This window comes from Caenorhabditis briggsae (assembly GCF_000004555.2).
Source record: "Caenorhabditis briggsae complete genome, chrIII, whole genome shotgun sequence".
Classification (NCBI taxonomy): Eukaryota; Metazoa; Nematoda; class Chromadorea; order Rhabditida; family Rhabditidae; genus Caenorhabditis; species Caenorhabditis briggsae.
In genome coordinates this window covers 5508796-5524843 of record NC_013490.2, presented here as the reverse complement: position 1 = coordinate 5524843, position 16048 = coordinate 5508796, and the positions used below count along the sequence as shown (strand labels likewise).

The 16048-nt window shown below is 40.2% G+C and overlaps 4 protein-coding genes across 4 annotated transcripts; 2 read left to right on the top strand and 2 right to left on the bottom strand.

The window, feature by feature from the left end:
* Positions 1–685: 685 nt before the first annotated feature.
* On the top strand, positions 686–1543 carry Cbr-hip-1 (the record flags this gene model as incomplete). Its single annotated transcript, XM_045243775.1, has 4 exons — positions 686–789; positions 833–1198; positions 1244–1457; positions 1511–1543. The coding sequence occupies 4 exons, from the start codon at positions 686–688 to the stop codon at positions 1541–1543; spliced, it is 717 nt and encodes a 238-aa protein (XP_045096423.1).
* Positions 1544–1662: 119 nt separating this feature from the next.
* On the bottom strand, positions 1663–7480 carry CBG18254 (the record flags this gene model as incomplete). The annotated part of the gene is made up of 8 exons (XM_045243774.1): positions 1663–1793; positions 1841–4717; positions 4747–4873; positions 4919–5238; positions 5493–5645; positions 6045–6056; positions 7200–7203; positions 7265–7480. The coding sequence occupies 8 exons, from the start codon at positions 7478–7480 to the stop codon at positions 1663–1665; spliced, it is 3840 nt and encodes a 1279-aa protein (XP_045096424.1).
* A 421-nt stretch (positions 7481–7901) lies between these two features.
* Positions 7902–9930, bottom strand: CBG18255 (the record flags this gene model as incomplete). The annotated part of the gene is made up of 7 exons (XM_002642221.1): positions 7902–8303; positions 8352–8518; positions 8565–8850; positions 8913–9067; positions 9321–9429; positions 9704–9812; positions 9863–9930. 7 exons carry the CDS (start codon positions 9928–9930, stop codon positions 7902–7904), a joined length of 1296 nt encoding a protein of 431 aa, XP_002642267.1.
* Positions 9931–13143: 3213 nt separating this feature from the next.
* On the top strand, positions 13144–14321 carry Cbr-act-5 (the record flags this gene model as incomplete). The annotated part of the gene is made up of 2 exons (XM_002642222.1): positions 13144–13644; positions 13695–14321. The coding sequence occupies 2 exons, from the start codon at positions 13144–13146 to the stop codon at positions 14319–14321; spliced, it is 1128 nt and encodes a 375-aa protein (XP_002642268.1).
* Between the last annotated feature and the right edge of the window lie 1727 nt (positions 14322–16048).

Genomic DNA, 16048 nt, shown 5'->3' with positions numbered 1-16048 from the left:
AAATTGAACTCTTTGTATAACCAGTGTCTCCTCAAGATGATAATTTAATCGTAAAATTTTCGAAAAGTTTGAATATTTGCAATCACTAAAGAAAGTTTGAACAAAATAATTCTTTGAACTTGTGCTTCTGGTTTAGAGCTATCTGTTTGCACAACATAGTTTCTTCCGAGTTTCGCAACTTTCTATTTCTATCTGTTTTTGATACTCGGCTTATTTCGAAACATAATGGGACTGCTAGAAAATGGAGAAAAAAAATTTGGAAAGAAAAATCCGGAAATTTTTTTGGCGACAAAAGAAAAAGGCGCGAATTTTAAACACTGAGTTATTGCACAATTGGCGCCAGACATTACGCACAAGTGCACACCGCATGTGTTTTTTTCAGGTTTTGTGACATCGAAAATTCTCGAGAACGCCTTATTTGGCGGGGATTTCAATCGAGAAGACACATTCTCTCTCACTTCTATGACAATTAGAATGTAATAGATCCTTCAGTTTATGCCGAACTTCTCTAGTTTCTCGGCGCACTTCGTTTTTAGGAGCGCTGGTAAACCATCTTCATCACGTGTCTCTTCAGCAATGATTCGATGTTTACCTATTTAATCGTTTCTAAACGAATTCGATTTTCAATTGATTCTTACTCTCAGATGTTCGTTTTTTTCTGTTTCATCATTAAATCGATTTCAGAATGGACCACGTCGCTCTGCTCAAGCAATTCATTGGCATGTGCCAATCGAATCCGGCAATTCTTCACTCCCCGGAGTTTGGTTTCTTCAGAGACTACCTTGTCTCGTGAGTTTGTTCAATTATTATTCTGATAAGATGGATTTTGCAGTCTTGGAGCCACTCTTCCACCAAAGCCGGAGACTCCAGCTCCGGAAGGAAAGTGCCCAATGGGTGGAGATAAGAAAGAAGAGAAGAGGGAAGAGAAGCCTGCTGAACCGGAAATTCCAAAACCAGCTGAGATTCCATTCCCAGAAATCGACAATGAGGGAGTTATCGAGCCAGAAGAGGCTGTTGCTCTTCCGATGGGAGATTCCAACAAAGCTCCATCTGATGAAGACGTTGAGAAAGCTTCTGAAGAGAGAGGAAAAGCTCAAGAGGCGTTGGGCAACGGAGATTTCGACGCGGCTCTCACCCATTTCACGGCTGCTATCGAAGCCAACCCAGGATCGGCTATGCTCCATGCCAAGAGAGCAAGGTAGCAGAAAACTTTATTCAATAATTAGAAAACGATATTTTTCAGTGTGCTCCTCAAATTGAAGCGCCCAATCGCAGCCATCGCTGATTGCGACAAAGCCATTTCGATCAATCCAGACTCTGCTCAAGGATACAAATTCCGTGGACGCGCCAACCGTCTTCTCGGAAAATGGGTCGAGGCCAAGACCGATTTGGCTACTGCTTGCAAACTTGATTATGATGATGATGCAAACGAGTGGCTCAAAGAGGTTGAACCAAATGTAAGTTACGAGTCGAAACTTTTGATAAGACTGCGAGAAATGCTTTATTTAAGAGAAGTTCTACAGTATCATTCTTGGCTGAATAATTACAAAAATGATAGTTAGGACCGATAGACTTTAGACTCGGCCAGTTCTAGAAATCATAACTCTACAGTATAGAGAAAGGAACACACAGGGATTGGAAGAACAAAATGAGATCAGAAAATCAGTTGTCTTTCTTCACTTTGCGACACAACCGCTTGCCATTCGGACCCATCGGAGCTTTTTCCTTTGGAGGAAGACCCATTGCCTCACGACATGACAAGTAGTAGATGTGGCACTTCTGACCGCTTCCGTCTGAAATTCTTTTTGTAAAGTTCTAGAAGCGACTGAAAAACGCTTACCTCTCCTGGCCATGGTTCCAGAGTGATCTTGTTTAGTTGTTTTTGGTTCAACAGAAGCATAACACGATTTACGGTATTTGCAATTACTCTTTTCTGCAACAGACAATGCGACCTCTCTTCCTTCTTGTTCTAAGGTCTCCTTATCGGTTTGCTTGTGAATCTTAGTTTCTTCTTTCTTCTCTTCCTTGTTCTTCTTCTGTTTTTCTTTTTGCTCTTCTTCCTTATCATCATCGTCGTCCTCATCGCTATCTTCTGGCTCTTGATGCTTCTTCTTACTGTGTTTGGATTGATGGTGATGACGATCTTTTGACGCTTCAACTGGCTTCATCTTCTCTTGAATGTGTGGTTTCTTCAGGTCTTCTTTGTTTTCAGCAGCGTTCTCTTCCTTATCATTGATTCCTTCGGCCTCATAACAAGATTTACGATACTTGCACTTTTGGAATTTCATGTTCTTGGAGTTGGTGTCAATTGTTTCGGAAAGGGTGGGAGCATCGCTCCATTGCTGAATTGTCGGGAGTACTCCACTATCGTAGCATGATCTACGATATTTGCACTCGAGACGGCGATCAGCTGCATTTGGATCAATCTTCCTTTCAATTTCATCGTCATCGTCATCATCCTCTGCAGAATCGGATTTCACTGTTCTCTTCTGTTCTCTTTCCACAATCTTCTCTCCAACTGGAATATCGTACTTCTCATAGCATGATGGACGATATTTACAGGAAAGCTTCCGATCTGCCATTGCTGCATCTTTATCTTCGATATCTGGAACACCATCACCGTCCGAATCCTTTTGTTTTCCGTAGTTATGATGCTGTTGTGATGGTGGAGCAGCCCAGAAGTGTACAAGGTGCCAAAGTGAGAAGTCATACTGCTCAATGAGTCCCCGCTTTCCAGTCTCATAGCAAGTTTTGCGATATTTGCAATGCAAGCGATGATCACGTTTCGGATCATGCTGGTTGTCGAACTCATTGCCGTCCTTGTCGTCGTCATCATCATCAGCATCAGAAGCGCTCTTCGAGCTCGATGTTTTAACAGACACTTGCGCAGCTGGATGGTCTGGGACTGGTTCATCGTCGTCATCATCTTCGGGTGCTGGTTGTTCCTGCTTCTTTTTGTTATCAGTCTTCACTGACACTGGAACAGGGACTGGAACTGGTACTGGTACTGGAACGTCGTCGTCGTCATCTGGATCAACTGGAGTCACTTTCTTCAAACTCTTCTTGGTCTTTTTTACTGGCTGAGGTTTTGGCTCTTCCTCCTTTTGCTCATCTTCTGGCTCTGGCTCCTTGATCTTCTTTGAACTCTTTTTCTGTTTTTTCACCGGTTCTGGCTCGGGAATATCTTCGACCTCGGGTTCTGGTTCTCTTACTTTCCTCAAGCTTCTCTTACCCTTCTTTTGTTTGAGTGGTTCCGGTTCCGGTTCTGCCTCTTTCTCGTCTTCGGCAGAATTGTCTTGTTGAGCTTCAGCGGCATCAACAATCTTTTGATCTACAACTTCTTTGACGACCTTTTCCGCCTTCTTCTTTCCTTGAATTTTAACAGATTTGGGTGCTGGTGCATCTTTTCGGTATTCTCTGGCATCGGCTATGTCTTGCAACTCCTTTTGGGTCTTCTCAACTTTGTCGTATTTACTAGCTGATCCAGTTGTCATTCCATATCTGGTCATCATTGCACGGCGTTTGTGAAGTCGTCGATGACGTCTCGTTCTTCTCTTTCTGACCTCCTTCTCAATCAGTCTTCGCTTTCTGATTGTTTGAACAATATCAGCGCTCGAAGATTCACTGATTTCCTGGTAACAAGATTTACGATACTTGCACAATGTCTTCAAATCTTGTACAGTAGAAGGCACCACAGAACTAACTTCCTTGTTGATGGCTTTCTCAATGTGCTCGTCATCGCGGCTAAGATCGGGAAGAAGTCCAGTTTCATAGCACGATTTTCGGTACTTGCAACGCTCTTGAAGAGTCAGCTTTCTTGTTTCCACGACGTCCGGCATATCCAGAATATCACGGAATGATTCGATGACCAATTCATTCTCGATTTCTGGTTTCTTTCCACTTTCGTAGCATGATTTGCGGTATTTGCAGTAATGCTTCCTTTCCAAGTCTTCCATCTCTGAGAATGGCTTCTGCTCATCTTCATCGTCGTCGTCCTCATTTTTGGATTCAGAGTACAGGAACGGAATCGAAAAGCTAGATTCTTCGATATCAGGAAGCTTTCCAGTTTCATAGCAAGTTTTTCTGTATTTGCAATCTAACTTCTTTTGCAACTGATTTTCGATTTCCTGAAGCTTTTTCTCAACAATCAATGACTTTGGCAATGGACGGGTTTTCACTTCTTCTTCTCTCTCCTTGACTCCACTGACAGCCTTCGCGGCAATATCTTTCAGAGTACGTTTTTTTCCTTGTGGCACCTGGAGTTTGGCAGACATAAAACTTCTCTCGCGTTCCTGTTGCTTGTCACTCAATGGAATGTTATGCTCTTTGTAGCAAGCAGTTCGGTACTTGCATACTAGTTTGCGATCGGCAAGATTGACATCGTCGTCTTCTGAGTCTGGCACTCCATCCTGGTCAGCATCTTCGGTTTTCGGAAGATGGTGCTGTTGAGTTGCAGGGGCTCTCCAGAAATGGAAAATGTGATCGAATGAGAAGTCATACGGCTCAATGAGTCCCCGCTTTCCAGTTTCATAGCAAGTTTTGCGGTATTTGCAATGAAGGCGATGATCACGTTTTGGGTCATGCTTGTTGTCAAACTCATTGTCATCATCATCATCGTCGTCATCCAAGTCTTTTTTCCTTTTTTCAACCGTCTTCATAGATTTTTCAACGATATCTTGAATTTCGTTCTCCAGTTCTTCTTCCATCTGAAAACGAGCTAGTTGAAGTTAGAAAATCCAGAAGAACTTACTTTTTTCATGTCATGTTTCTTGGAAGCCGCACTGACGAGGAAAAACGAGGAAATTGGAACCGAAGAAATTTTCTCGACTAGTGTCTTCTCAATCGAAATCTCAAGCGGGATATCAGCCATAGCCTAAAAACAAACAAGTTTCATTCATGGGGTTGAATCCTTAAAGACCTTATTGCATAGCCACACGGTATTTTCACATTCCGATTCGACAGATGAGGTTGCCCAGCAATCAGCGTGTTCTGGCCAATAGGAACTGCTCTTTTCGAATTCAATAACGTAAAGAGCACGTTCAGTTCTGAGCAAGATCTCCAGAGCTTCACGTCCTTCATCCAATTCTTCAATCGAGTTTTTGGTGAATGCAACAGTCGAAACATTCTTGTTCAAAGAGACACCATTGATTTCTTGAATGTTTCCTGTCGTTCCGATCAATGAGTCATTGATGTCATCAGAATTGTAAATGAGAACATCCGACTTTGTTGATTGAACATCTTAAAAAAACAATCATTTTAATTTTGTTGTTGTTTGTTAGCGAGTGGTCTGCTAGGCTGTCGAAAAGATTGATTGGGGAGGTATCACCCTAAACTTTTCGCAGTAGTTTCGTGTTGTGTTGCTCACAGAGCAGGAGTGGGCGGTTTGTAAAACAGATGTGTTATGAGAAAGATCTCTCGGAGAGCCTCGTCTTTGGTGGGGATGAATGTACCGAGAACGCGGCGAGAACAGGAGTTTATAATCAACCACTCACTTTTCAAAATAGACTCCGGAACATAATGACCAAGTAATTCAATCTTGGCGGGATTCTCTTCTGCTGGACCGGTGATAATGATGGTCGGACCGGCTAAAAGGATTCTCGTTTTGCTTTTAGTTCTGTTCGCTGAGCTCCTCACCCAAGCATTTGCTCAAAAAGAGCAATAAGATGAATATAGAATAAAATTTAAACATTTAGTAGGGGATAGCACATAGGTGTACAGTATTGATATAGATCAAATAAATGCTGTCGCCACAAGCGGGGCAGCAAACTTATATATCCGTATGATTTCGAGGTGGGGGAGGGGAGTAAATAAAAAAGATTTAAAAAATGTTAGATGTGTTTGGGTTCGCGCAATAGGTTCGTTTTCGAAATTCAGAATAAATATAGAGAAGGTTGAGAAAGGCGGTGCCGATGGCAGAGGGACCCGCCGAGTTGTGATGATGATGTAGGATGGAGTAGAAGGAGGGAAAATCAGGGAGAGAGGAGAAGAGATATAGAGTTATCTCTGATTCGATACATATGCAGAGAAAAAAGAAGAAGAAGAGCAAGCGTCTTCTTCTCTTTTCTTCCTTGATTTCCTTGTTGCTCTCTCGAGAGAACGCAGCTGTTGTTTCTTTTTACTTTTCGGTTGGATGTATCTTCACACTACACAAAAGCTTTTGGGAGTGACGTTTTCAGTGTATCAGTATGCATTTCAGACGAATGCAATTTGATAGGATATTGGGTAGTGGTAACTCATAACTTATTGGTTGTCACCCATTCACTCAGATAGACAATCTGATATTTTGTTTATTTCAAAATGTTGGTCCTAGAAGCTACTGTATCACTCATACCGAACTCCACTCCAAAACTTCGACTTTAAGACAATTTTTCTCAGTTCTTGGATGATATATTTAAAGTGGTTTACTGACAAAACGTTCTTGATATCAGGATTAACATTTTGTCAGTTGAGACCCTTTTTGATATCTTTCACAGGAAATGAGATATATGAGCTCAAAGTTGCTGATTTGGGTGGCACTCTATTATGGGGTTATTCATGTAGCGAAAATATGTATTGAAATACATTTCGCGACGCTCATGCATTGAATTTCGAAGGCGCGGAAATGCATTTCAATACATATTTTCGCTACGTGAATAACCCCATTAGAGTGTTTACGGCATCTTCTATTTCTCTCTCTCTCTCTCTCTCTCTCTCTCTTTGATCTCTTTGGCAAATCTTATAAAAAAGAGTAATGGAAAGTCAAAGGCCGTTTTCCGTCTCTTTCTCAGCTCTAGATGTTCTTTGCACATATCTCTTTCTTCTCTTCTTTTTTTCGTTTTCTTGTTTATCGAAACGCATCAACGTAACTGCGAAATCTGGTTGAGAAAGAGATATCTTGAGAGTTTCTCAACAAACTGGTTGGAGAGATTCAACTGTGAAATTGATTGATAGGGACGGAAGTTTCTGTAAATGAAGTTGATGGAATACACTGAATTTAATTAGACATGATAGAAACATTATTCGGAAGATTAGACTGTTTGCTCTTTGGTTGCGCGTTGTGTACTAAGATGTAGTTGAAGAAATAAATCTTCGATCGAGCAACATTATCATGAGACTTGACTAATTGTTGTTATATTCGGTTTTCAAAAATCTCAAAATATTTTTCTGCTCTTTGACACTATTTTCTTATGTTTCAGGCTCACAAGATTCAAGAGTACAACCGAGCTGTCGAGCGTCAAAAGACCGAGATTGAGCTTGCCGAGCGCCGCGAACGAGTTCGTCGTGCCCAAGAAGCCAACAGAAAGGCTGCTGAAGAGGAGGCTAAACGCTTCGCAGAGGCTGGTGGCCAGGATGAGTTCCCAGGTGCATTCCCAGGAGGATTCCCTGGAGGATTCCCAGGAGCCGGTGGAATGCCAGGTGGATTCCCAGGAGCCGGTGGTATGCCAGGAGCTGGAGGTCCAGGAGCCGGAATGGAGGATCTCTTCAGTGATCCAGACATCATGGCCGCCTTCAAAGATCCAGAGGTTATGCCCGCTTTGATGGACATCATGAGCAACCCAGCCAACATCATGAAATACGCCAACAACCCAAAGATTGCTTCCTTGATCACCAAGTTGCAGTCGAAGGGAGCTGGAAGTAAGCAGACTCATAGACCATTTCATATTACTTTTCATTTATTTTTAGTGCCAGGAATGTTCGGTGGAGCACCAGCCGGAGCTGCCGGAGGATGTCAAGATGAGCATTGTGGAGGACCATGTGGAGGACAACAACCACCACGCAGAGCCCCAGAGCCAGACCTTGATTAAGATTGCCCCGATGATGCCTAAATATTGATGACAGGCCATGTAATATTAAACGATCGATATCATTTATTTGTTTGCAAAAAATCATTTATTGTCTCCTAAATGAAACCAGATATTTTTCTATTGAATTTGCGAAAAGTTTGTAGCACCGAATGGTGTCGAAATCTCTGATTTTGGTGTGACAAAAGAGAAGTTTTTAGCATATTCGATATGACGTCGAAATCGTGGACATTGCGCCGAACCAACCAGAGCCAGTCGTTTGATGTTTAATTCGGTCAACAGGGAGATAGGGAATAGATAGAACAGATTGTTGACGATTCCCTGATGAGTGGCTTCCAGCGATTGCTCATCTGTCGTTTCTGGCTTGATATTCTCGATGAGAAGTTTTTTGGTAACACCTCGTTCCGGAATGAACATCGGGTCAATTAGTAAATCAGATGGCATATCAGATGGAGGTGAATGATCGAGTTCCTGAAGAAGTTTATGAAGATGGTCTGATGAATAATTCTCGGGTTTACGCATCTGAAAACATTTTCTCAAAATACAGTACTGAAAATTGATTTAGCATACTTTGAGCATCGATTTTAGAGCATTCCCTCCATTCATTGCACACCCAGCAATCAGATGCTTCTTTTCGGAGTACGGTAGTTGAACCACTGTAGGTGGTAGTACGGTAGTCTCGAGCTGATTCGGGTCCACAAGACAACACAATTGAGCAGAAGTTCCTAGAATTATATCTGGAAATTTTTAGGCATTATGATATGAAAATTTTTAAAAACTAACAAGCAGTGTTCTCAAAGTATTCGAGTGATGCAACAGATGCTTGAAGGTCACCAGAAGGGACGTGGCACTGGATTTTATTCCAAGCTCCCACAACTTCTGAACAGTTCTTTGTGATTTTTGGAATACGAATCCAACTAGGAATAATTTCATGGGTTTCATTCTGCCAAGTGCCTTCTCGAGTACAGTAACCCCAACTATGGGCGTTGTGATGACTGATAAACGTTTGAGAGTTTTGTGTGAGATAAGTCAGGAAAAGATCCATAATCGTTCCGCATCGATTGAAATTCTGGAAGAGGTTTTTTTGAATCAAACTAAAGAATTTTCAAATAATTTTCGAAATTTTTGTACCTTCAACAAATCCTTATCAGAATGATAAAGCCAAGCGATTGTGACCAAACCAAATCCGGGATGCAATTCTCCATAATCCCATTTTGGAAGGCTCTTCAAGAAATCAGAAGGAATACTGTAGGTCCAATTATAGAGAGAAGAATGGATTAGAGAATCTGAAGCTAGATTGGGGATATCGTGGCTGTATTAGAATGGTCATCTAACTTTGAGCTCAATTATCTTGATTCCTGTGAAAGATATCAAAAAGTTGTTAACTGATAAAATATTGGTGATACTATGATAAATATTTCATCGGTAGACAAATTTTTGATATCTTTGACAGGAACCAATAAAACGCTGCTCAAAGTTAAAAGTTAAAAGACCCTTCTATTACAGGTTTTACGTTAATTGATGAATAGAAAAACTAACCCAAATCTGCAATGGAATCTTGGTTCCAAAAAACGATTCCATGCATTTGTCCGCATGTCCAAATGTCGGAAATTTGAAGATTTTCGTGTTGAATTTGGGATTGGATTTTCTGAAAAAGAAGGCTGTCGATTTCTGAAAGTGCTACAGATTTAATGGCTTCAAGAAGATATAAAAAGTTTGTTATCAAAAGTTTCTGAAATTCCAGAAACCCGAATGAGAGCCAAGTGGTAGATCGCCTTTCCAACCAATTTAAAGGTGCATAACTTTTTTAAAAATTTAGCTGGAAACATAAATGTTGTATCAAAATGTAGAAAATTTCATGGGCAATGATTTAAACTTTTTACTGTTGAGAATTGTCCGGAATTTCAAAAATCGGTTAGTACCTCTAACAACCCCATCACAGTTTTCAATATCAGTTTTGGATTTTGCATTCCGTTCTCTTCGTTTTCCGTTCCCTCCTTTTCATAAATCTGCTTGATCTCCAAAACCACTCTGGAAAAAAACAATTCAGCAGTTCCTAGAATCGATTCTAGTATTCTCACTCATTCCCCTTTCTTGCACAACACTTTGCCGAAGTTGTACCAATATCGATGCCAACGTGAATCGTCATTTTGCTTCTTCTTTTTCTTCTTCCCCGTAAAAAGAGCAGAAACTGATAACAACGAGTTTTTGGGGCGAGGTTTCCTGGAATGGGAAGCTTGTAATTTGGGTGATAAGAGAGAAAAAACGAGAAGGACGGAGAGAAGGAAAAGAAAAAGAAGTGAGAAGAGTGAGATGATGGAAACAAGGCACAGAAGGGGAAGAGAATATGGTAATCGAAGTGGTTAGCACGGACACAGATTTACATCTTTATGAGGAGAGAAATTTGAGTAATACAGTGGGATCCCGAAAGAGAGAGAGAGAGAAAGAAAACCTATATTGATTTTATATGTGCCTTGGTTTAGTTCCTGGTGGTTCTCCAAATGCCACGCTGAATATAGGTCGTGTGGGACTGTTGTACATTATTGAGGGTAGATCACCGCCCAAGATATTATTCTGATACAAAAAAAAATCGGAGCTATGGAAGACGTGACTATGGCAGAAGGTCCCATAACGACCACTACCGTAACCCAAGAACAACTACCGTAACCCAAAGTCAGAAAAATTTTTTGAAAGTGAAAAAATTGACTCAAAACGCACGAAAATCGGCATATAAAACCCAGAAAATGATACGATTTTTAGGGTGCGATAGTTGTCGCATTGGGATCTTGATTTTTGAGTTCTTTTTTCAATTTTTACAACTGAAAAATATGAACATTTTCTTTCAAAAACTGTTTTGAATCTCTGCGAAAAACCAATAACATTTGTTTTGATCTGAAAATGGAAAAAAAAACATCTGAAATTTCTGCTTTTTATCTGAATTCTTCCAATATCTCGATGACGAACACAATTCAAATACCGTCAACCCTCTAATATTTAGAATGCCCTCCAAACCGTCTACCGTGAGCCCATATATCTCATTGGGTTTGGAAATATTCTATTAGAGTGTTTACGGTATGCTTTTGTCATATGAGAATAGATTTCCACGCTGTTTCCCAAAATTTTGGATTTCACAATATTTCTGATCGCTTTATTGAAATTCGTCAATTTTTTTTCTGTTGACTAAACACCAGATTTCCGATCTCCTGATAAACGATTTTGTGATTTCATCACTAAATCTGTTAATATATATTCTCCCTGCCCAACCCCAATCCACATTCTAATCTAAAAATCCCGGTTTCCTTCCTTTCTCTGAAACTCCCTCACTCACACTTTTCCTATACTCTTTCTTTTTTCTGTTCCGTTTTTGACTCCGACCGATTTTTCATCTTTCACCCTTCGTTTTCATTTCACTATCATGCTCCTCCGTCCCCGATAAGCAGCTGGCGGTAGTAGTAACTTTTTAATGACAGTGGAGGAGTTTCAGATACTTTTTTGAAAAATATTATTAGAATGGAATGAAGAAACATTGGAAGACCTTTCGAAATAAGTGAACATTCTTGGAATGGTTATGTGGTATTTTGATCATTGGGAGAGAGAGAAGGTTCTAAAAACGCCACCGTCAACTTGGAGCCTGTATTTCTCATTTTTGTGAAATATATCAAAAAGTGGTCAACTGACAAAATGTTTATCATAATATCAGAAATGTTTTTTCAGTTGACAGATTTTCAACATGTTGCATATGAATTGAGATAATTGAGCTCAAACTCGACACTGTGGGCCTTTCTATTACAGGTAATACGGTAGTATCAAATCTAGTTGACCTCGAGTATGTACACTAACTCAGTTTGAGAATTCTCTCAAAAATTTTCAAAAAAGGCACCATTGGCGTCCAAACGAAAGTTATGAAAGTTTCTGGAAGGTTCTAGTCTTTTTTGGGTCCACTCAAAAGGGTCTATCCCAAAATAATTATTTATACCTTTAAAGGTATTTTCGAAATAAAGAGGTGCTTTGAAAAAAGGTTCAATCTAGATAAAAGAGATTATAGAATTAGGTTAAAGTTATATATTTTCTTTCCAGTAGTTTTTCTCAAAGAACCTTCATTTTGATTTTGATATGGACAAATTAGTCTGAAAAGTCCAAAACGAGTCCAAAATAATCTAAAAGGTCAAAAACTTTCCAAAGTGAGTCTGAAATGGTCGAAATGGCCAAGGCTTTGAATCGTACTAAAAATAGCAACATTTGGTAATGTGAAACTTAAAATGGACTAAAATTGAACTGAAAACCATGGTCCCAAAACTCGTCGACCTCAAAAAAACCCTAAGGGCCTTCATTTTGAGACACATCCTTCCTTGTCTTCCTAAAAACCAAACCTTCCGCTTCTTGTTTTTTCATTACAGAACCCATCTCAAAGACCATGGTCAGTTTTGAGTCACTGTGTATGCCTTGTACAACTTATCAGCTTGTCTTTTTTGGTTTCAGAATGACTCATTTTCCAAGTATCGCCTTCTCAAGGCGTCGTAGGCGGATAATTTTAGATGGTATTTAAGATTGACTGGGTAGCTGATGTCTATTCATTTTCAGAGTTTGGAGGATTTTTAGAGTGCTCGCAATTTGAGATTTCCATAGAAAGTTTGCTAGAAGCTTTTCGAATACTTTAAGATGGTTACAAACTTCAGACTTTAAAAGATGTTCTACAAGCTTCTAGATATTTAGAAAATGTGTAGGGAAATTTTATTGTCTCGCACAGATCATAGTATTAGTCACAACCCATATTTCCAAGAATTGCGATGACATTGAAACGGCTCACTTGCCATCCATGATCATAAACTGTGCCTCTGTGACGTGATCATTTTGTGTTTGTACATAAAGAGAGAGAGAGAGAGAGAGAGAGAGAGAGAGAGAGAGAGAGAGAGAGAGAGAGACGACACGTACCTCCAATTCTTAGAACGAGAAGTAGAGTTATCAGTTTTTGCGTTTTTCGACACATATATACATACAAAGTGTGGCATATTCTCTCACTCTCTCTCTCTCTTTTTTCATTTTGGTGAGCGAGCCCCGTGTTGGCGGCTGATAACACATTTAGTCAGATACTTTGCATTTCGATGCGTTGTCATCATTTCGAATGGCAACATTTGCCTATTCTTTCCCCGCTTTTTAGGCATTTTGTGTTTGCCTATGTTGTTCTTCTAGAAGTTTCTTGAGTTACTAGAAATCAAGTTGTTTTTAGATTCCAAACTTCAACCTAATAGGATTAAAAGTGCACATTCTACTTTTTTGATACTATCATAAACTGTTTCCACTTTCTCAATTTGCGTTCTTTCCGGCCTCACCCACATTCTCTAATATCCTTTTGTTTTAAGCCATGGAAGACGAAATCGCCGCCCTCGTTGTCGACAACGGATCCGGAATGTGCAAAGCCGGATTCGCCGGAGACGATGCTCCACGTGCCGTCTTCCCATCCATCGTCGGACGTCCACGTCATCAAGGAGTCATGGTCGGAATGGGACAAAAGGATTCGTACGTCGGAGACGAAGCCCAATCCAAGAGAGGAATCCTCACTCTCAAGTACCCAATTGAGCACGGAATCGTCACCAACTGGGACGACATGGAGAAGATCTGGCATCACACCTTCTACAATGAGCTCAGAATTGCCCCAGAAGAGCATCCAGTCCTTCTCACTGAGGCTCCATTGAACCCAAAGAGCAACAGAGAAAAGATGACACAGATTATGTTCGAGACCTTCAACACCCCAGCCATGTACGTCAACATCCAGGCTGTTCTCTCCCTCTATGCCTCCGGAAGAACCACCGGAATCGTTCTTGATACCGGAGATGGTGTCACCCACACTGTCCCAATCTATGAGGTAAGAAGAAATCAAGTCTTTCAAGTCATATAAAATCAAATATCTTTTAGGGATATGCTCTTCCACATGCCATCCAACGTCTTGATCTCGCCGGACGTGACTTGACTGACTACATGATGAAGATCCTCACCGAGCGTGGATACACCTTCACCACCACCGCCGAACGAGAAATTGTTCGTGACATCAAGGAGAAGCTCTGCTATGTTGCCCACGATTTCGAGTCTGAGCTTGCTCAAGCCGCCTCCTCTTCCTCTTTGGAGAAGAGCTACGAACTCCCCGACGGACAAGTCATCACCATCGGAAACGAGAGATTCCGTTGCCCAGAAGTCCTCTTCCAGCCAGCTTTCATTGGAATGGAAGGAGCCGGAATCCACGAGACCACTTACCAATCCATCATGAAGTGCGATGTTGATATCAGAAAGGACCTTTACGCTAACACTGTTCTTTCCGGAGGAACTTCCATGTTCCCAGGAATTGCTGATCGTATGCAGAAGGAGATTCAACATTTGGCACCAAGCACAATGAAGATCAAGATCATCGCCCCACCAGAGCGCAAATACTCCGTCTGGATCGGAGGGTCCATCCTTGCTTCCCTCTCCACCTTCCAACAAATGTGGATCTCCAAGCAAGAGTACGACGAGTCTGGCCCATCAATTGTTCATCGCAAGTGCTTCTAAATGTCTTATGTATTTTGTATTTTCTTTTTCTTTTTTTTCTTTTTCTTCTCATTCAATCCCCAATTCTCTTTTCATCTGTGCCTTCACCATCTAGGCGATTCGACGACGTCTTCCACAAATTTGTCAGAGTATCATCTCGTTTCTTTTATTTATGGTTTTGTTTACAACAAAATAAATCTTGTTAAAACTGATTTTGGGTTTTTAAAATTTCAAAATTGCTTGCATGCTTCAAATAAAGAAGTCAAAGCCTAAAAAGTTTACAGAAAAAAATGATCTAGTGTCTTCAGAGTCCAGAATCATGGCTGAACTTACCCGAGCAAAATTTATAGACCATCTGACTTGGTGGCCTAACTTTCTCAACGTACATTTTCCAGGCCTCCGTCCTTTATATTCTAGAAATGATTTTAAATTTATCTAGTGTGTTTTCTAGATCATGTGAACATGGTGGCCTAACTTTCGCAAGTGGAGTTTTCTAGGTCACCAACCATTAATGCCTAGAAATAGCCTGATGTGTTTTCTAGGCCATGGTGGTCTACACAGGTAGAGGGGGGCTGCCTATGATTGATAAATTATAAACTACCAGTCGGTTTACGCCCCTTCGGGGCTAAACCTCCTGGCCCCCCGCTTACGATACCCTCAATCTTATAAAAAGGTTCCGTCACATTTACGGAGGCTATTTTTTAGGGCCTATGCTCACAAATTTGAAAATTAAGAAATTTTGATAGTTGTGAAGTTCAGAAATTCCGTAGTTCAAAAATCGAGAAATTGAGAAATTGAGAAATTGAGAAATTCGGAAGTTCAGAAATTCAGAATTTCTAGAAATCAGAAATTCGGCAATCCAGAAATTTTGACATTGAGGGATTCATGATTCAGAAATTCTGATTTTTTGAAATTCCAAATTTCTGAGTTTCTGAAGTTCTGAAATTTTGAAATTCTGATTTTTTTTGAGATTCTGAAGTTTTGATTTTCGGTTTTTCGAACTTCCGAATTACCAAATTTGGATTTTCTGAAATGCAAGAACTTAACTTAAAGGGGGACTCCGACCAAAATTTTTTATTGCATTAAAATGTTCGAAAAGTTGTCTATTTTCCCAATATTATAGCGAAAAAATTTGAAAAAAATCCGAAATCCCCGAAAAATACTGTTAAAAGCGAAAAATTTTCAAAAAAAGTTGTTAGGAAAGACGAGGATTTGAATTCCCGCGCAGTGAAAAACCTAGGCCACGGCGCCTGACTGCCGTTTTTTTTCAAGTGGCCAAGTGGCCGACAGTGGTTTTATACGTTTTTTACCTGCCGGACATGAAAACCGAAAAAATTCGGAAAAATTTTCATGTAAGAAAGGCTCTATGATGGGCCTAGATTTCTCACTGCGCGGGAATTCAAATCCTATTTTTTTTCAACGCCGTTTTTCGGGGATTTAGGATTTTTTTTCGGAATTTTTCGCCATGATATTAGGAACATACATATTTTTTGAAACATTTTAATGCAATACAAATTTTTGGTCGGAGTCCCCCTTTAAGAAATTTTAGTTTTTGAGACTCTTAATTTCTCAATTTCTGGGTTTCTGATTTTTTTTTTTGTGATTCTGCCTTTCTGAACTTCAGAATTCTCGAATTTCGCGAATTTCCGAGTTTTCGAATTTCTGCATTTCAGCATTCATGAATTCCTAATTTGTTGTTATTTTCAAAATGATAAATATTTGATATTTTTTGAATTTCCGAATTTCGA